A 27,883-nucleotide genomic window follows, 5' to 3' on the forward strand; every position below is an offset into this window, starting at 1 on the left:
ATTGGTCTTTCACTTTGGTCCTATCACTCGAGTTTAGTACTGTCCCTTAAGTCACACCTTCTCAATTTCTCTTGTCTTACATCATCTCTTTCCATGTTGTTACACATTCCCTTTTTTACTTCGTCATTTTAAGTTGGAGCCTCACACCTGTTCTGTACAGTTTACCCATGTCTATAGCCTTCCTTGTTGTTCTTTTGTGATTATTCTATATACTAACAATAACATATACTCCTTCCCTGGCAACCAATGGAGAAGTGTCTAGAATTTTGGACCACCTACCATCCATTTATATCAATGCTTGAAAGAATATTATCCAGATATTTACTTCTCCTGGTGGTGGCTCCAAATCTTTAGTTATTATTTCATATTTACCATTTGCCTCAGTTTAAAGAAGAAAGAGGCAGAGTGCTCATTGCCTGAGCCTGAAAGCGCTTGGTCGTTCTGGACATTAGGAAGCAGTGGCACGATATGCCCTGTGGTAGGAGCCTCTAGGGGGCCAGGCATCTCAGCCTCTACCTGGGCAGGTTCAATATCATCTTCAAGTGACACTTCCTCAAACTCTTTCTTCTCCTCTGGAGAAGTCTTCTCAGGTCCAGTCTTCTCTGGACCTGAGTATTCTGAAGTAGTTTCAGCAGCAAGGCTTTTGGTTTCTACTGGCATCTTGCTCCGGCAATCTGTGCTTTCACCTGCAAGGCGCATCAGAAGCTCCTGCAGCTCCTCCTTCTTCTCCCTCTTTTCCTGGGAAAGTTGGTCGACATATTCATCTTTTTCCCGGTACAGTTCATCCAGGACTTCCATCTGTTCTTTAGAGAGAACTATGGATTCTTCAATGGTGCTGATACGCTCTATCAGCTGGTTGCTCTGATGCTGTAACTCTTCCAGTTGACTCTGGAAGTCTATCTTGTCAGGCTGGTCATGGATGAAGCAGACTTTTAGCTTTTTGTGTTCCTGTGTATCTTTCTTCCTGTTCCAAGACACACCACAGCCCCAGCTCTTGGGGAACAGGGCCTGGCACTTGATCTTTGTCTGGAACTGGGATGCCAGATTGTCCAGGCATGAGCAGCGGGCCTGCTGCTCCTGCAGCTGCTTGTTCAGTCTTAATTTTATTGATTCAGCAGCTGCTAGTGCGTTCAAATAAAAATCACCGATGGCTTGTGGGTTGTCATCATCTTCCGGGTAGGTTATATCTGGTGGAGTTGCCTCCTCACCCTTTTCTTTGTTGCTTACTCCTTCTTCACCTTCCCCGGAATAAGCTAGCAAGCTCAGTTGAGCCCGCAGCTTCTCCTTCTGTTGTCTAGTTGTTTCCAGGCACTTCAGAGTGTCCTGTAAATTTTGAGTTACCATTTGATCTTTCAACTTGCTTTGCACCTGCTCCTTCTTCAGCTGCTCCAGCAACACGGTCTGCTTTAGCACATGCTGCTGCAGCGCCTCCTTTTCTAAGGTCAGCTCCTGATTGGAGGCCACGTGCTGATCGCAGGTGGCTCTGAGCTCCTGTAGCTGGGCTAGGAACTGGTCATGCAGCTCCTGCAGATTTTGAGCCATTTGGCTCTTGGTTTCAGCTACCTCTTTCCACTCTTCTATCTTTTGTTGCTGCTCCAGCTTCTCCTGCTGCTCCAAGTACAGGACTCTGGTGAGTTCCCCCTTCTCACCGGTCAGCTGGTGGCAGGCAGCCTGTAGCTGGGCCAGCTTGTATTTCAGGTCTTTGTTGCGTGCATGTGTGCAGCTCGATGTCTCAAGGATGTTGTGATGATCCTCATCCAGCTTCCTCAGCCGTTCCTGCTGCTCCATGTTCTGGAGAGCGAGGCGCTGGTTTTCCTGTAACTGGTTGTTAAGTTGTTCCTCCAAATTCTTCAATTCTTTCTGCAACTGGCAGGCCTGGGCCTGCAGCTGCTGCACAACCTGTGATGGTTCTGCAGGGGGCTGCTGCTCTGCCAGCTGCTTCCTCAGTTCTGAGAGGTTGTTCTCTAGCTCCGCTACCTCACACAACTTTTGCTCTCTCTCTTCTGTCATTTGGTTTATCTTCTCAGAGAGCTGTTGGACCTTCTCTGCCCATGTGGACTTCTCCACCCTCAGGTCCTCTGCCAACTTGTCTCTCTCCCACTTTAATGTGGTCACCAGACTTTTCAAATTGTCTAGTTGTCTTTTCATTGCTGCCCGTTCCAGCAATGCATGCTGGAATTGATTAATTCTGCGTTTCATGTTGGCTGTTTGTGTCGAGAGCACTTCCACTCTTTCCTGAAACTCGGTGTTCTCTCTTGCCAATTTGTTATAGCTTCTGATCTTTTCCAGGAAGTGAACCTTCAAGTTAGTCAGGTCTTCGGTAAGTTGTTGATTCTTTTTTTCGGTCTTGTTCTGCTTGGTGGTGACTGCAGACAATGCAGTCTCTAGCTCTAACATGCGTTGCTGTGAAGCCCGCAGATGACTGGTGTGGCCTTCACGTTCCATTTCGCTCTCGGCTACGTGTGGCATGTGAGAAAGGGTAGATTTTATATCACCTTCATTTGAAATCAGCATCTCTATTGCTATCTTATGGACTTCCAGCTCTTCTTTCAGTGCTTCTTGCACGTGAGCGTTCTTCTCATTCTCTTTGTCATGTTGATCTTGAAGGTCTTTCCTTTCTTGCCTCAGTAATTCAGCCTCGCTCCAGAGCAGTTGGTTTTTTCTCTTGGTGGCATACAAGGAAAACTGGAGGCGTTGGCAGTTACTCTCCAGATCGTCAGTAGCGCTGAGATCCATAACACTCCTGTACCTGTCAGCTCTGACTGTGCCTGAAGGCAGGGGAGGCTCAGGGACAGCATGCTCTTCTGCTGTACTCTCACCTGAATTACAATCCCCAATGGTGTTTGTCTTGGGACTTCCTCCATTTTTGGTCTTCTTCTTTCTTTTGAAGTATTTTGAAGATCTATCAGAGCAATTCTGCTGGTATTCTTGTTCAGTCTTCCCAGCTCTGGGACGGGAAAGATGGTTGGGCCACATTCCCAGGCTTTTTAAAAGTTCTAACAACTAACTCTAACTCTATTTCCTATGTCTTTTTCCTAATCACTAAAAACTAACTCAATTACCTATGTCTCTTTCCGCCCAAATCACCTCAATTCTCTCCAACTCTCTCACTCACCACGCAGCCACCTCTACCCTCTCCAATTGCTGTGGTGTAAGTCCACAGAGCAAATTCCGGTGCTATATAAGCAGCATGGGATGTGGGTGTGGCCTGACTTGTGATCCAGGCAGAATGGGTGGAGTCATGATGACAGCTGCTCCTGCAGTCCCATTCCCATCTAACCTTGTCCAGTTTGGTTGGGGGGGGGCAAGTGTGGGACCCACTTTAGCTGGATAGGTACCCAATTTTACACACAGCTATGGCCACCAGAATTTCCCCCAGGCTTTCCATTGTCCTTCAGGAAGAGGCACCAAGAAACACAGCTCTCTGCCCATGTACCACTCCATACTGAAGTAGCTCTATTTTTCTAACCTTATTTGCTGACACTTGTATTCTGATGAGGGAATCACAGATTCATAATGTTTTTTTAAATTTTTGTGGGTCATAGGACTTGAACTTTGAGCCTGGGCACTGTCCCAAGCTCTTCATCTCAAGACTACCACCCCACCCCTTGAGCCATAGCCCCACTTCCCCTTTTCTAGTGATTAATTGGAGATGAGTCTGGTGTTCTTTAGTGCCAAGGCTGGCTTTGAAGCTTGATCCTCAAGTCTCAGCTTCCTGAGTAGGTAGGGTTACAGGTGTGAGCCACAACGCCCGGCTAGTTCCGTTCTTGATATATCCTGCTCTTCCAATTCCAGAGAGACTGGAGGGCTCAGGGACCTCCCGAGTCCAGGCTCCTCTCCACAAGTATTGGGGTTGGCTCCTGGAGGCCATGCCTAGCACAGCATCTGTTCTACACACTCTGGCTGATGATCTCAGAGGAATCAAAGGCAATCGCGGGAGAAAGGAGAATGTCCGAGACAGTCCATGCTGCTCCCACCCAGGAGGATGTGAAATCCAAACGTGTACAAAAAGAATAGCTTGCACATGACTGAAAACTTCGGCTAGACAAGCGGTCAACAACCCAGCCACCTCCAAGTGATGTGTCTAGAATCTAGGTTCTGGGGCAGCCCTTTACTACTATAGAGACTTTGGACATCTATTTCCACCCAGAAGTGCTTGCATGCCCTTCAGAGCTTGGCTGAAGTGATTAGTGAGTTCATTGGGTATGGCCAGCTTTTCCTTCTCATGACCAGCTCTTTGAGGTTCTCTGCCCAAGCCACTGCTTTGGATCAAGGCATGGTCTCCAGAAGGCCACTGTGAAATACTTGTTGCAGGGATTCAGGGATAGCAGTGACTCCTTAGTCCCTCGACTAAGCTGGAAGCTGGTCTTGAGCCCTTAGAAAAAGAATGATTTGAGTGGGGCCCAGTCAGTTCCCGGCTCTTGTGTTCGCATCACAGTTGCTCGGGAGGCGGCTGCCAGCTTGAATTCCCTGAGCCTCAGGTCTGCAGGTGCGGATCTCCCTGGCCTCAGCGCCCAGGAACCCACTGTTCCTCTAGCCACTTCCATTCCGGACGCTGTGATGAGCTCCCTCATTATAACATACACGTTATCAACGAAAATGTGTAGAAACATACGTTTATATAGCTTTCAGAAATCCCAGATAAACTCAAGAAAGAGTAACTGTAAAGAAGAATCAGAAAACTGCAGACACAAACAAGGAAGGGATGGGGGCAGGAGCTTAAGATACTCCAGGAGAGTGACTCGCACCCCTCCCCTTGGTGCGCTCGAGCTGCTCCCGTTGGGCCAGGAGCCCATGCGATGCCAGTTCCAGCACCAGCCTCACCAACCCCCCCTCCCCCAGCGCTCTGAACCGGATGGCCGGCTAGCGCTGGTGGTAAGAGCGAGCTGGGGCCCAGCCTGGACACAGCGGCCTTACTGACTCCTCAGCCCTTTGAGCTGCTGGACCAGGGGCACTCATCTGCCTGCGCCTGGCTAGGCCTCACTGCTCCTGTGTGGCTTTCAAGTGGGTCACCTGCAGTGCCAGAAGAAGTTTCCTGTCCATTCCTGTCCAAAGTCAGATCATCCTGCTAAGACATTTCGCGTTAGCTACTCAGCTTTGGTTTTGGATGGTGATATCTGAGATAGGGTCTTGAAAAGTTTACTACCCTAGAGGCCTCCCAAACTTGATCTTTCCTCTCTCCATTTCCCGAGTAGCTAGGAACTACCTGTGTAGTTCCTGACCTGTGGTCATTCATTAATTTTTATAACTGTGTGTATCTCTACATCTTTTTCATAGGTGAATGCCTGTAAAACCTAATTGGAAATGGTGGTATTAAATCTTGAAGTCTTGTTGGCTCTACTGAAGAAAAAGTTTGATTTTCAGAACCCTTCCAACATGGGTGAGTGAAGAATAAAGTCAAGTTTTATTTAAAAAAAAAACAATAAAATCCATTCTATCTCCATCTGCCACTGGAGATTTAGTTACTAGTTACCAGATTTGAAGTCCAAGGGGGGCAAATTCCTGGTTTGCATATACCAGACAGATCTGGTTACTCAATCTAGTATGCCAAATAAAGAGAAAAGTAATGGTGAAGGTCAGAGAAAGGAAACTTAATGAGGCATGGGGACACTATGGGAAGAGAAGAGATGTGATTTCCAAATTTCCAACTACTTTCATTACACAGACATTTGCAGGGAGGAATACAGGCTCACTAAACAGTTTCAGTCAAGAGGTATCCTAGGGGTCAGAGGTGCCAGTGACAGCTACTCTGATTGCTCCCAGTCTCTTTATTGGTCAGACAAAGGCTTTGTGACACTATGACTCATGGCTGTCTGGTTGGGGTTGGGAGGTACTTTGTCTTTTCCTTTCTTTCTTTCTTTCTTTCTTTCTTTCTTTCTTTCTTTCTTTCTTTCTCTTTCTTTCTTTCTTTCTTTCTTTCTTTCTTTCTTTCTTTTCTTTCTTTCTTTCTTTTTCTTTTTCTTTCCTTCTCTTCCTCCTCCTCCTCCTTCTTTTTACCTTTTTTTTTTTTTGCCAGTCGTGGGGCTTGAACTCAGGGCCTGAGCACTGTCCTTGGACTTTTTCTCAAGGCTAGAGCTCTACCACTTGAGCCAGAGAACCACTACCAGCTTTTTTCTATGCATGTGGTACTGAGGAATCAAACCTGGGTCTTAAACCTGGGTCTTCGTGCATGATAGCCAAGCACTCTACTGCAAGGCCAAACTCCCGCCCTCCCCTCTTTTTATTGGTCCTCGGGCTTGATTTCAGGTCTGTGTGATGTCCCTGCAGTCGTCAGCTCAAGACTAGCGCTCTACTACTTGAGCCACAGTGCCACTTCTGGTTTTCTGGTGGTTAATTGGAGATAAGAGTCTCATGCACTTTCCTGCCTGGGCTGGCTTTGAACTGAGATCCTAAGATCTCAGAGTAGCAAGGATTACAGGCATAAGCCACCAACGTCTGCTTAGGTACGTTTTCTTTTCCTTATCTACTTTTCAGTCTTGTTCTTCCTGATTCCAAGAGTCAGAGCTGGGATGGCAAGCTTTCAATTCACTCATGGACCTAAGTCAGAAGCCAGTATTTCTGGATAAAAACAGCTGTTGAGTATTGTAATGCCCAAGTCTCAGGAAGACCACCAAGGAGACCATGGAGAGACAGATGTTCTGAAATGCTAAAGCAAGGCTTTATTCAGGCGGACTCCCAGGCCTTGTCCTAAGCACCCAGTGGGAGCTTAGGAGGAGACCATGAGCTGAATTTTTACAGGGCTTTTAAAGGCAAAGACCACAGATTTACAACAACACAGCAATCAGCTATTGGAGTGAGATAAGGTAGGAGTTAGGGACATTTCAGGGCAGTGGAAGCTAACGGTAGGTTCCCATGCCAGTAGAGTCCTAATTAGCTGTCTGAGGGTAGTTTTATGGCTTTAGAAAACAAATGCCATCCCTTGAATTTACATGAGTTCTGGTTAATTTTAACATAGATAGGTCAGTTCCTGGGACTTTAATGGCACCACAATTCAGTTTCTTTAATTTATGTATAGTTTATATAAACAGCAAGATAGTTACTACCTCAGAATGGGGGTGCTTTTTAGCCCCTCAAGTACCTGCTCTTTATAATATCAATTTGTATTAAATAATGACTATTCTCTTGTGCGATGTATTGAGAGCTTAAATGTTTCTCGTGGCACACATTCATGCTAAAACCCTCACAGTTATTTAAAAGCATTAAAAGCCTATTCCATTCCATTTGAGTATCCTAATGGATTATTAACTATGAAGTGGAAAAACAGTTTTGTTTTTCTCTTCCAGAAGAGATGAGACTCTGAAATCTCATGGAATAGTTAGTATTTCATTTTAGTAAATGTTTTTGGTTTTAAGAGAAGGTCTGGGTAGTTTATTATATCCAACACTAAATGTTATTTATTTACTTATGTACTAGGGATTGGACTCTGGTCCTTGCCAATAGATACTAAGAAAGCTTGAGCATACTGACATATATTCCAGTCTTAATATTTTCTTTTAACAAACACTTTGTCCTGTAAAGACAAAGGTTTAAAAAATACTTCACATGTTGCCCTGTGTATTCACCAAACCCAAAGAATTCAATTGAAAAGTGGTTCCCTTAGCTGTCATAATTGGTGAATTTTCTAGTGGGGGAATGACTTGGTACACACTTGTAATCTCAACTTGTGAGGGAGGAGAATGGTGATTTTGAGACCAGACTGGGTAAAGTTAATAAGACCCTATTTCAGAGAGAGGAAAAATAAAGAACCCAACTAAACCAAAGATAATTTCCATCTCCAAATCTTAATACTTAAAAATAATGTTCAAAATTATAAATAAGACTTTTTCATTGGAGAAGTGAAATTGTAAAAAGAAAAATTCACCCAGATACAGATGGCTTATGCCCGTAATGCTAGCTACTCAGGAGGTTAAGATATGAGGATTGGAGTTCAAAGCCAGCTTGGGTAGAACAGTCCCTATGGGACTCTTATCTCTAGTTGATCACTCAAAAATCAGAAGAGCTGTGGCTCAAAGTGGTAGAGTGCTAACCTTGAGTAAAAAGAGCTCAGGGACGACACATAAACTCTTGAGTTCAAGCCCCATTTCCAACAACAACAAAAATTCAAGCCACAGTATAAAATTTAGAGAACTGCTACTACTATTTTGGGAATTTTTTAAACCTTCATTGACTTATATCTAAAATTGCTACTACTATTTTAGGAAATTTTCTATCTTCATTGAACTACATGTAGAATTTGTATCTTTTTATAACATTTAATATTGCTTCCTGGATTTCACTATGTCAGTAAAAATGTAGTTGTTTCTTTTCAAATAAAAGTATATCTTGGAGTTAGGATTTATCTGAGACACTGTGCTCAGACAATGGGCAGGTAATTTCAAATTACATGGAAAAAAAGCCCTTGCCACATAAAATTCTAAGTATATTTTCTGAAGTGGATATTATTTTCAATGCACATTTTTCACCTGACAAATATTTCTTGCAGGTGTTGGACTGGCTCACAAACTGGGAGAACCAAATCAGGTGAGAGTGAGACCCACTTAAATGTTCAATTTTACTATTACAAGGCAGTTTCTTTTTGACATAATGTTATGAAAATCATTAATATTCCAAGTGAATTCTCCAGTCCTATTGAAGAAACAATAATTTGCTAAGGAAAAAAGAGTAGATTATACTTAAAAATGAAAACTATGAAATTATACTTAGATTATACTTAAATTATTCTTAAACTATGAATTATACTTAAAAATGAAACTATGCCTGATGTGGTCATATTAATTACCCAGCAAGGAGGCCTTGGGTCAACTAAAGTTCTCCGAAAGTCTTATTGATACTCTTTTTTCCTCATTTTGCTCCAAATTCTGCATGGCTTCAGCCAATGAGACATAAAAGAGTGGAATTACTCTGCTTCAAGCAATGGGTTTGGAGAAATCGCAATGTTGCCCTCTTGACAGGGAGCCCACGTGAACTCTGTGCTCTTCAATCTTTCATATTCTATAAAATGCATTTGAAATATATTGAATTACAGGATTGCCAGCCTCCTTCAAATAGTTTGGATGCTAATATATTATTCTGTCATTTGGGAAAAGAAATGATGACTGTCCTTGTGTCTTTGAACATCAACGCTAGGAAGACATGGAGTAGTTCAGGCTGAGCACTGTCTTGGTGGAATTAGCTCTTCAGGGGGTAATGAGACATTGTTAAAAATTAAGATGTTTGAAGTCAAGCCCTGGTAGCTTACCCATAAGCTAAGGTAGTCTTACTGTTAGACTAGATTCTTAGGAGGAGGAACCCTGGAGGACTGTGATTTGAAGCAAGCCTGGACAGAAGTGTTGTGAAATTCCATCCCTCAAATGATTATTTGCTGATTAGCAAACCTGGGCTGAAAGCATGCCTAACGTGGCAGTGTTGCAGAAACAAGCTGAGCAAACTGAGTGCACAGCCCAGAACTACCAAATTAAAGAAAAGAAAGAAAATTAAAATAGCTGAGCTAACCTAGGCATGGATGACTCCCACCTGTAATCCTAGCTATTCAGGAGGCTGAGACCTGAAGATATCCAGCCCAGTAAGGAAAGTCTATGAGATTCTTATCTCGAATTAACTACTAGAAAACCAGAAGTGGTCCTGAAGCTCAAAGTGGTAGAGCACTAGCCTTGAGCTGAGGACCAGATTTCAAGCCCCATAATTGACAAAAAACAAAAAGATAATTGAATTCTTGGTGGAAAATACAGACTTGAAATATTTCTCGTTTTCTGTTCAAAAGAGAAAATTTGTGAGGAGATCCAAGCATTCACACATTTCTCTAATTTCCTTTAAAAGAACTGTTACCTACTGTTTCTTGTACAAGAAATGAAATCTTATCCAATCTGCCCACCTTTACTGGATCTTTATTAATTTACACACAGACTTTGACTTCTTTTGTCAAAACCTTGTTTCTTTTTTTATAATTTCTGATCAATTCACGTAATTTTTCCAGCTATTCTGGAAATTCATTTTTCTATGTTATTATTTTTGTTTATTTTCCCTTAATTCTTTTTTTTTTACCTTTGCCCTCTATTTCTCCCATCTTTCCTCCTTTTTTCTCCTTTTTCACTAACAGAGAATAGAACCCAAGTTATGGAAGACTGATTTCTATTTAATTTGTTTTTATCAGTTAGAAAAACAAGAACATTTCCTGGAGGCCAACGATGCTGAATATCCTATGTTGTGGATGGGCTATCCTTATCCCATTCAAACAAATGAGGTAAGCTTGCATTTCAAATTTTAAAATTGGACTTCTGAGAAATTATTTCTGCAATTACTTCCAAGATGGAAGAAATAAGGCGACAAGTTGTAGTCTTTATGTGGTAATAGCAAGAAGATCCTGAGTGAAGGCCAGCCCACAAAAAATTAGTGAGACTCAATCCCAAAACAAAGATATAAAAGAGAGGGCTGGACTGAATTCATATTTTAGTGTCACCAAAAAAAAAAAAAGAAATTGTTCTTGGAACAGTGTTTGGACCTATCCGTTTCATCCTATAAGGACAGAGTAGGTGCTATTTATGCGAAACAGGTCCTCCTGAGACATTAAACCTACTAACTCCTTGATATTAGTTTCCCAATAATAAATTTATCTTGTTTATGAATTAAAAAAGAACCCAGAGGGCTGAAAGATATAGCTTATGATAGAGTGCTTACCTGGCAGGGAAGAGGCCCTAGGTTCAATCACCAGTAAAACCAAGAGACATGAATGAAGTATACATCCCAGCTTTCAAGTCCCTAGTCCAGTAGTGACACATGCCCTTTCTAGAGATGTCTACTTGCCAGAAGTAGTCATGGGCTGCCGCCAACCAGACAAGTCAGACTGGTTTAAAAAACAAAATAAAAAACAACAAAAAATACACTAAATATAAACCACACCCTCTACCGAAGTGAATACTTTGATCTTGACTAAAAAAATAAATGTAAACAAAAGAAAACACATTAAGCTATACTAATCCCTTTCTTAAAGAAAAGGCCTTCTGGAAAATGCTAACTAGTCTTTACATTGTGGGTTGAGAAGAGCTCTCAATATTTTTGCTTTTTTTATATATATTTTTATTCTTTTTTTAAATTTTTTTTGCCAGTCCTGGGCTTGAGCTCAGGGCCTGAGCACGGTCCTTGGATTTTCTCAAGGCTAGAGCTCTACCACTTGAGCCTCAGAACCACTTCTGGCTTTTTTCTATGTATGTGGTACTGAGGAATTGAACCCGGGTCTTTGTACATGCTAGGCAAGCACTCTACCACTAGGCCAAACTCCCAGTCCCTCTCATATATTTTTTATTGTAATTAATAGAAGGGTTACATTATATTCATCAGATAGAAGGTACATTACTTCAAAACAATGGTACCCTTTCTCATGTCTTGGTCCCCATTTCCCTCCCCCCATCCCCACCCCTCATCTTGTTTTCCCCCCTTCTCTATCCTGTTCCAAATAACCAAATAAGCATATATACAATATATCAGATAACAAGGTAAAATACTGTAACAATATGAGATAACCAAGCAAAACCAGCAAAAGACGTGAGAGATAACATAGTACATTAAGGACAACAATCACTCATTATATGGCTTTAGTTTCTATATCCTGGAGGTCCTTTCATTTAGTGTCATACTGTATGGCCTTATATATCTAGGTTTTGCTCTATTGTAAATCTCTGCTAGGAGAACCCAAGGTTTCTACTGATTAAGACAAATGAGGGTATTTATACACAATGGAATTCTATGCTGGTGTCAGAAAGAACGCCATCTCAATATTTTTGCATAGTCTGTTCTGGAACTATATTCACCTGATACCTGTCTCTTGTAAAGCTAGGATTTTAGCTATTTACTACTGTGCCCAGTAGAGATAAGTTTGTTGGTTATAGCCTACTAATTTCTAAGAATAATTAATTTGTCCATTGTATTGTTTGCCCTAGTTTGACAATGCCTGAAATTTCTGTTTTTCTTCCATTAGCCTTGGAGGCCTCTCCAGCTCAGGGGAATGATTCCTTCATGAATTGCACATTTTTCTCAGGTCTCTCAAAACTTTTCAGAGGTTGAAAGTGCAAGTTTATTGTTTTAAAGTTCCTAATTTTTTTTTATTATTTTAAGCAACAACATTCTCTTGACCATGGCACTTGTCAAAAATTTAGAAAGCTGCCAGTCACCTGGGGCTCACACCTGTAATTCTTGTCACTCTGGAAGCTGAGATTTGAGGACTGTGGTGAGAAACCAATGTGGGAAGGTGTGTCCTTATCTCCAATTAACCACAGAAAGCCAGAAGTGAAACTGTAGATGAAGTGATAGAGCTGTAACCCTGAGCACGAAGGTTCAGGGACAGCATCCAAGTCCCAGGACTGTCAAAGGAAAAAAAAAAGCAATAAAATAAAAACTGGAAAGCTTATGAACTGCTTTCTTCACATAACTGTTTTGTGGGTAATACATTTTTTATTTCTTTGACAATGTGTTCACCAGCTAATCCAAGCTGGATCACTTGATCTTATTGCCTCAGCCTCCTGTGTGGTGGAATTATAGGTATAGAACACTATGCCCAGTACTCAAAATATTTAGATTATTTTTTCACTCTAATATATCAGCTTTCTGGAAGCTATTTGGAATATCTCTTAAAGACCACATGCTTAGTCTGAATTATTTCTGGAATTATTTATTCCAATTGATATTTACCAAACCTCTGTTTCCTAAATCATTTAATAATCTCATTTCAGGATGTTCAGTATTTAGAAGCAATTAGCTCTTTCAGTCTTTTTGAACTTCTTTATTATTATTATTTTTTACTGTGAAATCACCATTTCCTTCCTGGGCTCATTAAACTCTTTTTATTTGTGGTGAATCCTAACCTAAATGCAACTTTTAATCTATGTCCAATTTTCTGTTTGCCAATCTTTTCTTCTAGAAATTTAAGAGACAGATGGTCAATAAATATATAGCTGTTGCAGATACAACTTTGCCATATTTGCTACCTTTTTGTAAAATATTTCCAAACCTATAGGAATAGTTTCTTATTCCACTAATGGGTTGGTAAACCTGCTTCAAATTGTAGGTACTTCTCAGAATAAGAGCTCACTCTGACTTTGTCAATTTGCATATTGGTATGTGCTTGGCAGATAATATTATCAAAAACAACCTTAAAATCTCTGGAGTGTAGCTTCCTGTGTTATTTTAAGTTTATATGATAAAGTTTCCTATGTTGAGTTAGGTTTACACAAAACTGGAATATTCTGATTTATTCTCCTCTTCTTCCTACCTAAACTATGTGGAACACACGCTCTTCCTTTTCCTTTGCATGATAGGAGAGGCTCAGAGGATGTAAATTTCTCTTCTTACTGCTAGAACTAAGTACATAATTCAATTTATGTGTGGTTGAGGGCACCTAGGAAAGGTAACAGTGTTCAAGGAATTGAACATTGTTTTTACTGTAGACCTTATAGGCTTATTATACCATGCACAACAAAATCCCCTTGTGACTTGAGTAAACCTTTGGTATAGAACCAGGAGTTTGTAGAAGCAACACAGATTGGAAGCATACATTTGATATTTGTGAGCAAATTCATAGTTGGCATTGTGAGATTGTCTGGGATTAAATCCAGGTAGAGATAGAGAGGTAATGCATTCAAGGATTGAAGTCCAGATGACTACAGGGCTGGAAATTAGGCAGATGAGAATCAGCAAAAGGGGCCAAGTAGGAACAATTACCAAGAAAGGAGGCAACAAGGAAAACAGTGTGCAAAATCCCAGTAAAGACACCATTTTGCATGTGGTAGGAACCAAGTAAATATCTATGATGATGGATATGTGAAGTAGATGATTAGGTCAAGTCACAAAAACAACTCATATTACTGTGAAGTTACTGGTAGTGGCTGAAATAAAAATTGATCCCCATGAACAATCAAATTTCAAAACAAGACGGATCCAGAAACCTAGGTGAAGGCATTAAGAATTTATATTGCTGTGAGACACTATAATTTTCTTTTTTTCATATAATTTTATTGTAATTAATAGAAGGGTTACATTATATTCACCAGATAGAAGGTGAATTACTTCGCAAACATTGATACCTTTTCTCATGTCTTGGTCCCCATTTCCCTCCCCTGATCCCCACCCCTCATCTTGTTTTTCCCCCTTCCCTATCCTATTTCAAATAACCAAATAAGCATATATACAATATATCAGATAACAAGGTGAAATACTGCAATCATATGAGATAACCAAGGGACAGCAAAAGAGGAGAGAGATAACATAGTACATTAAGGACAACAATCACTCATTATATGGCTTTAGTTTCTATATCCTGGAGTCCTTTCATTTAGCGTCATCCTATATGGCCTTATGTATCTAGGTTTTGCTCTATTGTAAATCTCTGCTAGGAGAGTCCAAGGTTTCTACTGATTCTGACAAATGAGGGAAACCATTGAGGCTGTTCCTTAGAGTCTGGCTTACTTCACTTAATATGATTTTTTTCTAAGTCTTTCCATTTCCTTACAAATGGGGAGATGTCATTCTTTCTGATAGCAGCATAGAATTCCGTTGTGTATAAATACCACATCATCAACTGAGGGGCATTTGGGTTGGTTCCATATCTTTGCTACGGTAAATAGTGCTGCAATGAACATCTTTGTGCTAGTGGATTTAGTCTGTCCTTGTTTCTGGACGATTGGGTAAATGCCAAGTAGTGGAATTGCCGGGTCATTGGGGAGCTCTATGGTTAGTCTTTTGAGGAAACTTCATATTGCTTTCCATAGTAGTTGAATGAGTTTGTACTCCCACCTATAGTGTAGTAGCGACCTCTCCTGGCCACATCACCACCAGCATCTGTTGTTAATAGATTTCTTGATCCTGGCCATTCTAACTAGAGGGAGGTGGAATCTTAGAGCTGGTTGGATTTGCATTTCTTTTATGGCCAGAGATGTCGAGCATTTATTCATGTGTCCATAGACCATTCTTATTTCTTCTTCAGAGAAGACTCTCTTTAAGTTTTTGGCCCATCTTTTAATGGGAGAGATACTAAAATTTTCTCTCTCTCTGTCTCTGTCTCTGTCTGTGTCTCTGTCTCTCTCTCTCTCTCTGTCTCGGTCTCTCTCCCTCTCCCTCTCCCTCTCCGTCTCCCTCCCTCCTTCCCTCCCTCCCTCCCTCCCTCCCTCTCCTCTCTCTCTCTCTCTCTCTCTCTCTCTCTCTCTCTCTCTCTCTCTCTCTCTCTCTCTCTCTCTCTCTCTCTCTCTCTCTCTCTCTCTCCTCTCCCTCTCTGTGTGTGTGTGTGTTTCCTTGTATTGGGGCTTGAACTCAGTGTTTTGGCACTGTCCCTTAGCTTTTTGGCTCATGACTGGTGCTCTACTATTTGAGCCACAGCTGTACTTCTGACTTTTTTTCGTAGTTAAATGGTTTTATGGACTTTGTTTCTAGGACTAGGTTTGAGCCACAATCCTCAGATCTCAACCTTCTGAGTAGCTAAGATTATAGGAGTGAGCCACCAGCACCCAGTTTGTTATTTTCTTTAATCGTTTAGAGTATAATTAATAAGTTACAATCAATACTATCAACCTCACCATCAGTTATCCACCATTGGACTAAAATCAGGCCACATGGGAGCAAGGTAGACAGACATCAAGCGGCATCTAGATACTAGCTGCATTTTGTTTATATAAATGAAAAATGATACGCAAACCTTGGGAGCTAACTGTTGGCAAGACCACTTGGAGCAGCTCCTTTCAAGAAGATCCAGAAAACTTTCTAAACTTTAGCCTATTGCACACTTAATTGAACCATTCATGTGGTGTGTATCTTATCTATGAGAGGATTTTTAGCTTTGTGCCAAAGATATTCAAAGATAGCTAAAAGAACGGCATGCTCAGTGAGAGTGATGTTCCACAGCATACTATAAAAAGATTAGATTCGTGGGCCAAGTGCTTCTGCTCTATGTCTGAAAATAGACTACCGGTCTCACTGGGTTTCCGTGTGGTTTTGTATAAGGAAAGCTAGCTGTGACCCCTGTAGAAATCAGAAGTTGATTCTGAAACCCTGTGCATATGTGAGTGTGTGATAACAGTTTAGAGAGACTAGTTGGAGTGGGTAAGCTAATGGACTTTGGTTTACTTATTTGTTTACTTTGAACTGGGCCTTAAAACTCAGGGCTTTTCTTGCTAACATCTGGTGTACTTACTCGTGCGGGACAGCTCCACTCCTAGATTTTCTTTGTAATTAATTGGGGATATGAGTGTCTTGGCATAAGCTATCTGTACCTGGTTTATTGTTTATTTAAATGAAGAATATAGCTGTTCTAAGAACTTTTAATTTTACTAAGATATTGCTACTCAGTTCAGGCTTGGCCTTGAATTTCTTCTTAGACTACCAAGGACTGGCATTATGGATGTGCACTAACATACCTAGCTCAAAAGATCTTAGTTTTTAAAAGAAACTAGATATCAAAAATTTGGAGAAATTTATAAGTAGTTAGATAAAGCTGCTGTAAACTAGATGAGTAATTATAAACAGACCATAGAATACTGGGAATGATTTACTTTATGTACCTGAAAGACTGAAATGCTGTAAACTTTGGGTTGCTTTGTCTGAAGCATTATTTTATGACCAGATGATGAGGTCCCAATGTTGTTTGATGGTTAATTTAGTTAACTGTTATGTGCTGGTTTGCAAGATGATCTTTAACCTCTGTTTCTTTCTCTTTCCTCAAGAAACAGAATACACTTATCATTGTCTTTACTTATGTGACTTCCTCTTTAGAATTTCAGTTAGCCCAGAAGTAAAATAGAAAGATGGGCTCACAGGTCAATCTCCCCTGTTCTCTGTGGTATATGTGGTATATTATATGCATAACAATGTTTACTGGTGCTGTACAATAAGACTTTTCTGTGTCCTGATCATTTTCTAATTTCTATTCAGCAATGGATAGAAGGCATTTGCTTGCATTTGCTATGTGGCTAATATGATACGGAAGAGGATTTCCACATTTGTTAAATTTTAGTTAATTAATTGCCAACTTGTCTTTAAGTAGTTGTACAAAGGAGTTTCAGTTTAGCATAGAATTACATCCTGGTCACTGTCACCTCTTCATTCTCCTTCAACTCTCCTAATTCCACCTTTTTAAGTTAATTTAAAGATGCATAGAAATCTAACAACTATCATTTGGGAGATTTTTCAACAAAACTTTTTTTCTTACTGAAGTATATATAGATTTTTATTCAAATGTAAGTTTTCATAGAATGTGTTTCTAATAATGAATTTGTTTCGTTTTCTTTAGCTTGCTTTTGGGAATATTGTGTTTAAAGCTTTTCGTGTGGATGCAAAACTGATGAACATCAGAAATACATCACACAGAGACACACACATGCATATTGTGTACATCCTGATGAAAGATAGTGGATGTTTCAAGCATAAAGAGCAGTACCATGTATTCTGAATATTATTTTTTTCTCTTTACTAATTTGTTGGCATACACATTACAATATGCTTGATGTTTAAGTGTGAATAATTTAACAGACTCATTGCAGTTTTGACTAAGATGAGGCTTTTCAGATGATTTTTGAGCATGAGTTGCGAGTAGTGTATGTATTGTATATTTTGATAGATTGTCTACATACAATCTCATGGTGATGATGATGTTGATGAACTGTCAATTAAAACATCTTAAAGGGCATCTTGGAAAGTGAAAATAAATTATAATGTCTTAATTTGTATGGGGAGTATGTAATACTGCTCACTCCTTTCTATGATATTGTTGCCAACTTCTTTTTGTTCATTAGAACACCTGTCTTTCAGCCTACTAAACATACGAATACATTACTTACATGCAGCAATATAGAATTATTGGAGTCTGAGAGAAAGAAATAATGTCTATAAAAGTTTACTGTCAAATTCTCATTTTGGCCTTCCTCACAATGTCAGAAACCATTAGAGATATCCCATATGCCTGTGAGAGGCTAGTAGACGTGTGCTAAAATCTAACAACAGATCCTCAAATGAATTGGTTTTTCCTAGGTAGGTTTTTATTTTAGGTAATGTTCATGCATATATATGAACATATTTATTTAATTATTACAAGAACGTAGTTTAACCTTAATTTCTATCCATCACCTATGCTGGCGTAAAAGTATTATCTAGTGTCTTTGTAAAAATTATCTTTACAAGGTTGAGCAGAGGAGTTGACATCTTAATGAAGCAGTTTGTGAATACAGTTAATCTTGGTATCACTCCTTTCAGTACTCTCATCCTCTTTCAACTCACCACTTTGCTTACGTTATTTCATTTTGTGGTCTATACAATGAATTCTTGACTGCATTCTTTCCATGTTTTTCCCTTCATTTGCTTATCCCTCTCTCCCCTTGGCTCTACACACTCCTCTTGTAAGTACTTGTGCTTTAGCTTTGACTTTGTCTTTATAAAAAGTTGTACGAGCTCTTCATAACATCTATTACAGTTCAGTTAATTTATTTGGAACTGCTTTGTATGCTACCCAGCATGTCCGTTTATAGATTTATAGGCACATTTTATCTTCCACTAATGAGAGAAGCCATGCGACCTTTGTTTCTTTGGGTCTGGCTTATTTCACTTGATAGAATTTCCAAGTCTTTCCATTTCCTTGTAAATGGTAAATCGTCATTCTAATGGATAGGTAAAATTCCATTGTGTTCCTAGGCCACATTTTCTTAATTCCTTTGTCCAAGAAGGGACATGTGGGCTGATTTCATATTTTGGCTATATATGTCAAATAGTGCTGTCGTGAACATGGTTTTCCTGGTGACTCTACTGTACACGTGTTGTGATCTATTAGATAAATGCTCAGAATTGCTAGGTCATAGTGAAGTTCTATGTTTAGTTTTTTGAGTAACCTCCATATTGTTTTCCCGTGTGGTTTTCCAAGCCTACTTTCCCACCAACAGTGTAGTAAGAGTTCTCTTCTGGCTGCATCCTCTTTAGCATTTTTTATTGTTTTCTTGATAATGGCCATTCTGACTGTGGTGACGTAGAATCAGTGTTGTTATGCTCAAATATCTTCATAATAAAAGGTTAATAATTGTGCAAATATCTGATACATATGCATACATTGCATTATTTACAATATGGAAAAAATTCAGGTTTATCTATATAATATGAATTGTGTGGTGCTTAAAGATGCAGTGATATCATGAGATTGGATGAACAATACTGTTAAATTAAAAATGTAAAAACATATAAATGCAGACATATTGAACATATTATATATATTGAATAAACAATACTGTTTAAACTAAGTATATATGTGTATATATATATATATATATATAGTGACCAATTGGGAAATAGGCTTACAGTGCTCCCTAAACATTTGATTAGGAATAATTCATATGTACATAATAAATATTAGCAGTGTGATGTCAGAAGATATTTCTGTGGATTAAGAGCAGTTATGAACACAAACATGATGTTATAAAGAAATTGGAAAACTCCCACTTTCATCATCTCATGTTTAATAACTTTGAGTAAGGTGAACATTTACAAGTCTTTTAAACCATTCATATAAAGCTCCGAGTGCCTGTTTCCCCCGCCCCGAAGATTCTATTAAGTCCTTTTGAAACATTTTACTTTAAGAAATTCAATTTTCTAAAGCTATACGTGGTTTAATAGCTGAAATTAGAAGACACTGTAAGTAATCCTTTTATGGAACATGTAGTTAGAAATGAACATCCTTTGTGAAAATCTGGCCACATGGAGATCTCAGAAAGTCTTGCCCACATGCTCATTTGCTCTACGGAGTTTTACACAGGAACAATGAAAATAAAGTAATGTATTGTTTTAGAATAGAGCAAAACATTCATTCCAGTTTGTGGCCAACCCGTAGAGTCTAGTGGAATTATTGACAGCCAATGTATAGAACTAATAAAATGAGATGAGTCGTCACAGTCTTATTGGAAATGATGATTTAATTTAGTTATATTGAAGAGACCCTATTTAAACTAGTGTATTGCTATCTTATTTTCTATTCTTCATAAAGTAGTGATGGAATCGAAATATGAAATAGAATAGTTATAAGAGAAGAAAAAATATTTCAGTTTGCTTTGCCAAAATTTAGTGCATGCATTTTTAGATAAGCCCATTACCCACTGGAATGATGGAACATAATCAATATGTTCTCTTAATTAAACTGAATGCTGTAGTGCAATTTTGAATAAAAAATTAGAAAGTCAATTTGTTAATCTTATTTACTTGCCAGAGAAAGTTTTTGGCTAAAATAGATATCTTTTGTCAAAACACAAAGCAACACTGAATGGATCAGTTACTTGGAAATACTCAGTTGGGAGAAAAAGGAAAGAAATAGCTTTAAAGAAATGAGAAACATTTTCATAGTGCATCAGAAGGTTAGACAGAAAAGATAAGCAATTACTTCTTAAATAATTCTTTCAAACTCTTGAGCCCTCCAGGAGTTTTGCCCAGGTCACATAATTATCAACCTAACACAAATTTATGAAGAACGTTATTGGTTATCTTACTCAAAGTTCCTTTCTCTTTGCTACAATTCTCTATTACAACTGAAAGGAAAATTCATTTTTTTAAAAATTTACACTGGAGATTCTCAACATTTAGACAATTTCCTGTAAAAGCTAAGAAATGACACATAAAATCATTGTATATTCTAAGTAATATACATGTCCATTTTTACTTGAATTTATCAGATCATTGAAAAGTGGATTTCTAAAAAACATTATGGATAACTGAAAAATAATCTTTTAAGATGGTCAATTATTTAGTTCAAGATTTTTGGTTTGTCGGATGCGTTTTCTTCACTATGTTGTAAAGCAGATCAGCAGTTCCTTAATAGTTTAACCATTAAAATGTGTTAAAAGACTTCATTGAAGCATCCTCCATATTTCTGTGTAATTTTGCACAGGGAAGTTTCACCTGCAAAAGTAAAGGTTGAAATTATTAAAGGTAATTAAGGACTCTAGAGAATAGGTGAAAAGACCTAAAAAAAGTACTACATTTCTAATTACATGTTGGTGCACTTTTTTTTCATTTACATGACCTAGTCTCCTTATGAAGATAATAAAGCAAAATGATAAATTCATACGAAGATAAATTCAAGCAAGTATTTTGCATGAATAATTTAAGGATTTATGCTCAAATTTGATAAATAAAAATTATAACACCTCTCTCTCCTTTCTTCATAAGTCTATTGTCATTTGTTTTTATTGATAAAAAGCCATTGCCATGTCGAAAAGATAAATGATAAAGAAAATTTGTGTATTATTTTCTATTTATTAACAGTAACACATTGATAATTGTAGTTTTCTTGTGTTAAAATAATCCAGCACTTTTCTTGAGGAAATATATTAACAGGATAGATCAGTTAATGTATGCCTCACATTATTAAAAGAATAGACTTTATGTACATAGCCATCAGGACAACCTTCAGTGGTCAGTTTTCTAATTTCATGAATAATATCCTCAGGACAACCTTCAGTGGTCAGTTTTCTAATTTCATGAATAATATCCTGAAGAAATTGTTAATTGCATTAAGGGAAACAATGACACCCTCCAAAATATCTCTCTTTGAATCTAAGTTGCTTAGAAAAAAGGCCTACTAAAATCTCAAAAAATATGTACAATATTATCCATTTGGAAAAGAGAAGACATATATCATCAGGTTATCATCATTACTAAGATATGTACTATCAGAGAAGAGGTTTGGAAACTCTCACATAGCCGCTGTACCTAGGTTTGGCCTCAAACCAAACCACACATCTATGATTAGGTACTAGTTTCACTTGGAGTAAGAAGTCTCAAAATCCAAAAGGTGAAAATGTACAACTAAACATTCTGATATAGACAACATTTCGACATCTGCAGAAATAAAAGATCTCCAGAATATGTCTCAGATTTCAATTTGTCTCAGAAATGTGCGATCAGAATATTAGCACCCTGTCATGACAATTCAGCAGTAGCACCTAACAAGTTATAACAGGTTATGAAGAGGATGCTGGTATCGAAGATTAAAGGCCTTGGTCACCTACGACCTACTAGGATCTGCTAAAAATTTTCTCTGACATCACTAGTTTTCTGAACATTTATGTTCATTGCAGCACTATTCACCATAGTCAAATTATGAAACAGCCCAAATGACCCTCAGTGGATGAATGGATTAAGAATCTGTGGTATCCATGCAGAATAGAAGTTTACAAATCCATTAGAAAGAATGATATTGTACCATTAGTAAGGAAATGGAAAGACTTGGAAAAATTATATTAAGTGAACTGGAGTCAAACCCAGAGAAAGTTTGCATGGTTTCTCTCATAGTGGTGCACGATATGCCTAAGGAATTATAAGCAAACATGCTTGGTTGTATGTGAGCAGTTCCAAATGAATTAACTGTAATGGACACCATAGAAAACTCAAATATCACAAATCTTTTAGAAAAACAAATTCAAAGCCCAACAAAATAAGCACCAAGAAGTGGGCACTTGCTTGCAAGGGGTAGGGCCACAGGGAAAGATGTAGTCAATGAAGTAGGGAAGAAGAGAAGGGTGAAGCTGAGAAGACATTGTATGTATCACAAAATTAGGAAATTTTTGAAAGGAGTAACGTAGAACAAGATGGATTCTACTTATTTACGGTTTTGTGAAATGACTTTGCCCTTGTACAACTATTTAGAGATAAACTTTAAAAATCTGACTTTGTTGCTTGTTACATGGCATATATGATTATTTGAAATAGGGAAGGGAAAGGGGAAAACAATGATTGGGAGGGGATGAAGAGAGGGTAACGGGGACTAAAACATGAGAAGTGGTATCAATCTGTGAGAAGTAATGCACCTACGATCTGACAAATGTAACTGTAACCCCTCTACACATTAGCCCAACAATAATTAAAAAAAGAAATTGGCATTAAACTGATTTTGAGTACTTAATTTGAAACTATGTAAGGTATGAACATCTTAAAGCTTGTTTAGTAAGAACATTATTTAATAAGTCTTAAATTTTGTGTAGTAAGTCAGGCACATATTGCATCCATGTTGTGTGTGTGTGTGTGTGTGTGTGTGTGTGTGTGTGTGTGTGTGTGTGCAAACTTTTAGGCTTGAACTTATGGCCTGGGCACTATCTCACTAGCTCAAAGCTAGATTTCTACCACTAGAGTCACACCTCATTTCATATATCCATATTTCATTCTAAAGGTAGTGTGATAGTAGGAAATAATGGAGTGCAAATAGTGCTTTGAAAATTCAAATAGAAATCAAAAGACTTATTTTGTGGGGTTTGTTATCTTGACAAGAAGTTAAAAAAAAATCTCTGAGATGTCTTGGTGATAATATGATAGTAATGAATAGAAACATAATGACTGAGACCCTCAATGAACAATACTGACAGAGCAGAGAAAAAACATAATGTTAGAGATTCTTCTCTAAACATACTCTTCTCTGATATTACTGCCTTTAGGTTTGAATAATGAAGACAGTAGTTGTCAAGAGAAACAACTAAGTCTGTTAAGTGAGGACATCATGCTTTTAGATTCCACACACAATGATTCTGAGTATTGCTTTAATTGTATTTTTTACAGCTTCATAGATTTCCTTGGTTTCTGGGATCTAAGAATAGTGTTTATATGAGAATGTCTTTTGTAATTTGTTTAGCATACTTGCTTTGGTTTAATTCAGAAATGTTAAATTCAGAAATGTTAAAACAGAGGTTGATGTCAAGAGTGGTGTATTCGTTCATTTACTCATTTTTGTGCCAGTCCTGGGGCTTGAACTTAGGGATAAGGCATTGTTTCTAAGCTTTTTTTGCTCAAGGCTCACATTTTACCATTGAGTTACAGCTCTACTTCTGGTTTTTTTGGTGCTTAATTGGAAATAAAAATCTCTTGGGCTGAATTTGTACTGAAATTTTCAGATCTCAGTCTCTTGAGTAGCTAGGATCCTGGCACCTAACTCAAGCTTATTTTTTTTTTTTTTTTTTGCCAGTCCCGGGCTTGAGCTCAGGGCCTGAGCACTGTCCTTGGACTTTCTCAAGGCTAGAACTCTACCACTTGAGCCTCAGCACCACTTCTGGCATTTTTTTTTCTATATATGTGGTACCAAGGAATCGAACCCGGGTCTCCATGCATGCTAGGCAAGCACTTTAACCACTAGGCCAAACTCCCGGCCCCTCAAGCTTACTTTTTTAAAAAATATTTTCAGGGTTATAATGTTTATTTGTCAATAAACTGAAAGATGTAGGCCTGGATTCAACGGCTTATAATAGTACTTAGCTAATTCCGACTTAAATGGCAATGTTTTAACAATCTCAAGTAGTTATTACACTTACTATATTTCTTGAAATGAAGGACAAGTAGTTTAATCTGAATTTTTCCTGATAATACTTTTTGAATGGTACATTCTTCACTGTATTTAATACTCCTGTATTGTCATCTAGGAATGGCAGATATCATAAATGAACAAGTATTTGTATTATGATAAAAAAAAACTGTCTACTCCTGAAGGCTTTTTTTTTTTTTGCCAGTCCTGGGCTTGAGCTCAGGCCCTGAGCACTGTTCTTGGACTTTCTCAAGGCTAGAGCTCTACCTCTTGAACCTCAGCACCACTTCTGGCTTTTTTCTATGTATGTGGTACCAAGGAATCGAACCTGGTCTTCATGCATGATAGACAAGCCAAACTCCCGGCCCTCTCCTGAAGGCTTTGATGCATTTGAGAAGGGAAAACTTTTTGTTTGTTGTAACTACTGGGAATGAAGGCTTTTGAGAGGAAATACCAATGGGATTGTTTCACATTCATGCATATTTATGAAGATAATTTATTGTGTTAATTGTCATTTTAACTATCATTTGCATATAATAGTCAATAATGACATGTTCTGCAGAAAATAACTAACTCAGTTTTTATTTTTGGAATGAAATATTAATGTGAATTTTTTCAAGGACAAGATGTACTTTGTTTTTTAAAAGTTCCTTTAATTTTTAATGTCAGTATATGAACCGAATAGAGAAATATTTGAAAAGGTGAAATGTAAGATAATAAATCAAACAGGATATACACAAGTAAAAGTACACCAATTAGTCAATTCATCCTTTTTTTTTTTTTTTTGCCAGTCCTGGGCTTGAGCTCAGGGCCTGAGCACTGTCCTTGGACTTTCTCAAGACTAGAGCTCTACCACTTGAGTCTCAGCACCACTTCTGGCTTTTTCTATGCATGTGGTACCAAGGAATCGAACCCGGGTCTTCGTTCATGCTAGGCAAGCACTCTACCACTAGGCCAAACTCCCGGCCCATTCATCCTTCTTTTATATGGTCTCTATTTATTGTCTTTAATTGTGCTCATATGAATACTTGAACTCAGGGCTTGGATGTTATCTCTTGGTTTTTCTGGTCAAAGCTAGTGTTATCCCACTTTTGAGCCATTATCCCGCTTCTGACTCTTTGGTGGCTAATTGGAGCTAAGAACCTCCTAGACTTTACAGAATTGACTTTGAGCTGAAGTCCTCATAGCTTATGCTCTTGAATACTAGGATGACAGAGCCAACAGCATCTGACTGGCTCTCATTTTTTTTTCTTTTTTTTTGCCAGTCCTGGGCTTGAGTCAGGGCCTGAGCACTGTCCTTGGGATTTCTCAAAGCTAGAACTCAACCACTTGAGCCTCAGCACGACTTCTGGCTTTTATCTACAAATGTGGTACCGAGGAATCGAACCCGGGTCTTCTTGCCTGCTAGGCCAAACTTCCGGCCTGTTTCTCATTTTTTGTTTAATCTCACAAGAATAAGTGTCTTTGTCAGAAATATGATTAGTTAAGGAAAAAAATCAAAATCAAGGGAAAACCAAACCCAAACTTAAGGCGTATTTCTGTTCTATCAATAGCTCCCTCAGACTTCTGGGAAACATGCCCCTTTAAGACATGCCTGTTGTTTGCACTATTTTTTTTTTTTTTGCCAGTCATGGGTCTTGAACTTAGGGCCTGGACACTGTCCTTGGACACTTTTTGTCCAGGCTAGCACTCTGCCACTTGAGCCACAGTCCCACATCTGGCTTTTTCTGTGAATGCTTTTCTAGGGATTCGAACCCAGGGCTTCGTGCATTCTAGGTGAGTACTCTACCATAGGCCCCATTCCCAACCTTGTTTGCACTGAAAATTTTTTGGGGGGCACTTTAAAAAAGTTATTATAAAGGCGATGCACTGAGGGGTTACAGTTACATAAGTCAGGTAAACAGTACATTTCTTTTTGAACAATATCCCCTCTCCCTGGCTTTCTTCCAGTTTTTTTTTGAATCCACCTTATCCCCACTCACTGTATTGTTCTTTTTCAACATGGTGTCTTGTGAGTGTCACTGCTGCACTTTTTTTACCCTCTGCCCTGCCATTTCTTTGCTCCCCACTTAACCTTCCCAAAGAAGACAGACTTACATACCAGACAAAAGGCACAGAAATCACAACAACAAAGGGAGAAGTAACAAAAACTTCTTGTGTCAATATCTTAGAATTCCTTCAGTGGTCTCACTGTGTGAATGTCGAGAGTACTGTATAATTTATCATGGCCCAGTGTATTATTTTAAATCATAGAGTGTGTTTACCTGTAGCTCAACAATCTCTGCTTCTCTGCATTTGGCTTATTTTGATTAATATGATTTTTTCCCAAGTCTTTCCATTTCCTTACAAATGGTACAATATCATTCTTTCTGATGGAAGTGTTGGAATTCCATTGTGTGTGTGTGTGTGTGTGTGTGTGTGTGTGTGTGTGTGTGTATCACATTTTCTTGATCCATTCATCCATTGAGGGACCACAAGCTGACTACATAGTTTTCATATTATTGATAGATGGGAACATGCAATTTGTAAAATTAGCTTAAAACTGATGGCTAAGAATTATTTTAAAAAATCTATAGGCATGTGATTCATGCTTAAATTAAAATAATGGCTATTGAGAAATTAAGATAAATCTTTATTTTAAATGATTCTGAATTAAAGCAGTTATTTTTCTGTGGTAGTCAGAAGAGTGGCTTCTTATGATATCCATGCCATAATTCTTTCAAACTTTTATACAGCAAAATTGACTTTGCAGGCAGGATTAAATTTAAGGTCCTTGAGGTAGGAAGAGCATTGTGTTATTATCTGAGTGGATTCAATCTAGTGACTAGAATCCTTAAGAAGAGATGATAATATGTGTTTTTCTCCATAGACTTTAGGTTTCTGTCCAAACATAATGGGGTTGATACATAATATATATCCATTTTCTCAATATTTTATCATTATATCTATATGAAATGGGTAAGGCAAAAAAAAGCCACTTTACATGGAAGAGAAAATTCAAGGGTAGATATAGACAAGTAGGAAGAGGAACTGAAACACCAAATCTTTTCAGGTGGTTGAAGGACTGAAAAGAGGAAGAAAAAGCAGTTGGGAGCATTTCAATAGATGTTGCCAGAAAAATAATCATTTTACTTTTAAAAGGAACATATGATGTGCTTATAAGTTATATAGATCAAAGCACAATGTTTATTGGCCCCTACAACTATTTTTTTCCAAAAAGGGAGATTAAAAATTGTAAAAACAGTGTTTTTCTTTTCTGCTTTACAAGAGTCAGCTCTTTCAAACAAATGAAAGGCAGATGTAGTGGTGTTAAAAGCAAACTAACAACTTCCTCCTTTCTCTTCCTTTTTTTCCCTCATTTCCTTTTATCATTCCAGATTTCATCTGAATGGAAGACTTAAACTGTGATATCTGTGATCTGCAGTTCTGTTATTCTGAACTTCTACCTCCCTCCCTTTCTCCCACCCTTTCCTCCTTCCTTCCTTCCCCCTTTTTTTGATAAAATAAAATCTACTCTAAGATAATACTGCTATTTTCATCTTTTGGGCTGTTTACTCATTTAGCATATTTATTTGTTACATAATATTTGAATAT

General features: G+C 38.4%; 2 protein-coding genes across 3 annotated transcripts; one reads left to right on the forward strand and one right to left on the reverse strand.

Annotated features, from left to right (window-relative positions):
• Positions 1–357: 357 nt before the first annotated feature.
• On the reverse strand, positions 358–2,976 carry LOC150069124 (golgin subfamily A member 2-like). Its single transcript, XM_090330529.1, has one exon. The coding sequence runs from the start codon at positions 2,974–2,976 to the stop codon at positions 358–360; it is 2,619 nt and encodes an 872-aa protein (XP_090186655.1).
• A 1,019-nt stretch (positions 2,977–3,995) lies between these two features.
• LOC150069125 (urotensin-2B-like) lies at positions 3,996–27,821 on the forward strand. 2 transcript variants are annotated; one of them, XM_090331897.1, is made up of 5 exons: positions 3,996–4,075; positions 5,278–5,380; positions 8,483–8,520; positions 10,151–10,240; positions 11,972–12,405. In XM_090331897.1, the coding sequence occupies exons 2-5, from the start codon at positions 5,305–5,307 to the stop codon at positions 12,011–12,013; spliced, it is 246 nt and encodes an 81-aa protein (XP_090188023.1). In that variant the 5' UTR covers positions 3,996–4,075; positions 5,278–5,304; the 3' UTR covers positions 12,014–12,405. The 2 variants fall into 2 exon arrangements, with proteins under 2 accessions (XP_090188023.1, XP_090188032.1); XM_090331906.1 differs by lacking the exon at positions 11,972–12,405 and adding an exon at positions 27,667–27,821 and having other exon boundaries at positions 4,001–4,075.
• The last annotated feature ends 62 nt before the right edge of the window (positions 27,822–27,883 follow it).

Source organism: Megascapheus bottae, chromosome 1 (genome assembly GCF_031878675.1).
Source record: "Megascapheus bottae isolate mThoBot1 chromosome 1, mThoBot2.hap1, whole genome shotgun sequence".
NCBI classification, from domain to species: domain Eukaryota; kingdom Metazoa; phylum Chordata; class Mammalia; order Rodentia; family Geomyidae; genus Megascapheus; species Megascapheus bottae.

Bases quoted from the DNA above. Each gene is read 5' to 3' on its own strand.
- LOC150069124 (XM_090330529.1), bottom strand. From the start codon at position 2,976: ATGTGGCCCAACCATCTTTCCCGTCCCAGAGCTGGGAAGACTGAACAA.
- LOC150069125 (XM_090331897.1), top strand. From the start codon at position 5,305: ATGGTGGTATTAAATCTTGAAGTCTTGTTGGCTCTACTGAAGAAAAAG. The intron at 8,521-10,150 runs GTGAGAGTGAGA...TGTTTTTATCAG, and splicing joins AACTGGGAGAACCAAATCAG to TTAGAAAAACAAGAACATTT. The intron at 10,241-11,971 runs GTAAGCTTGCAT...TTCTTCCATTAG, and splicing joins ATCCCATTCAAACAAATGAG to CCTTGGAGGCCTCTCCAGCT.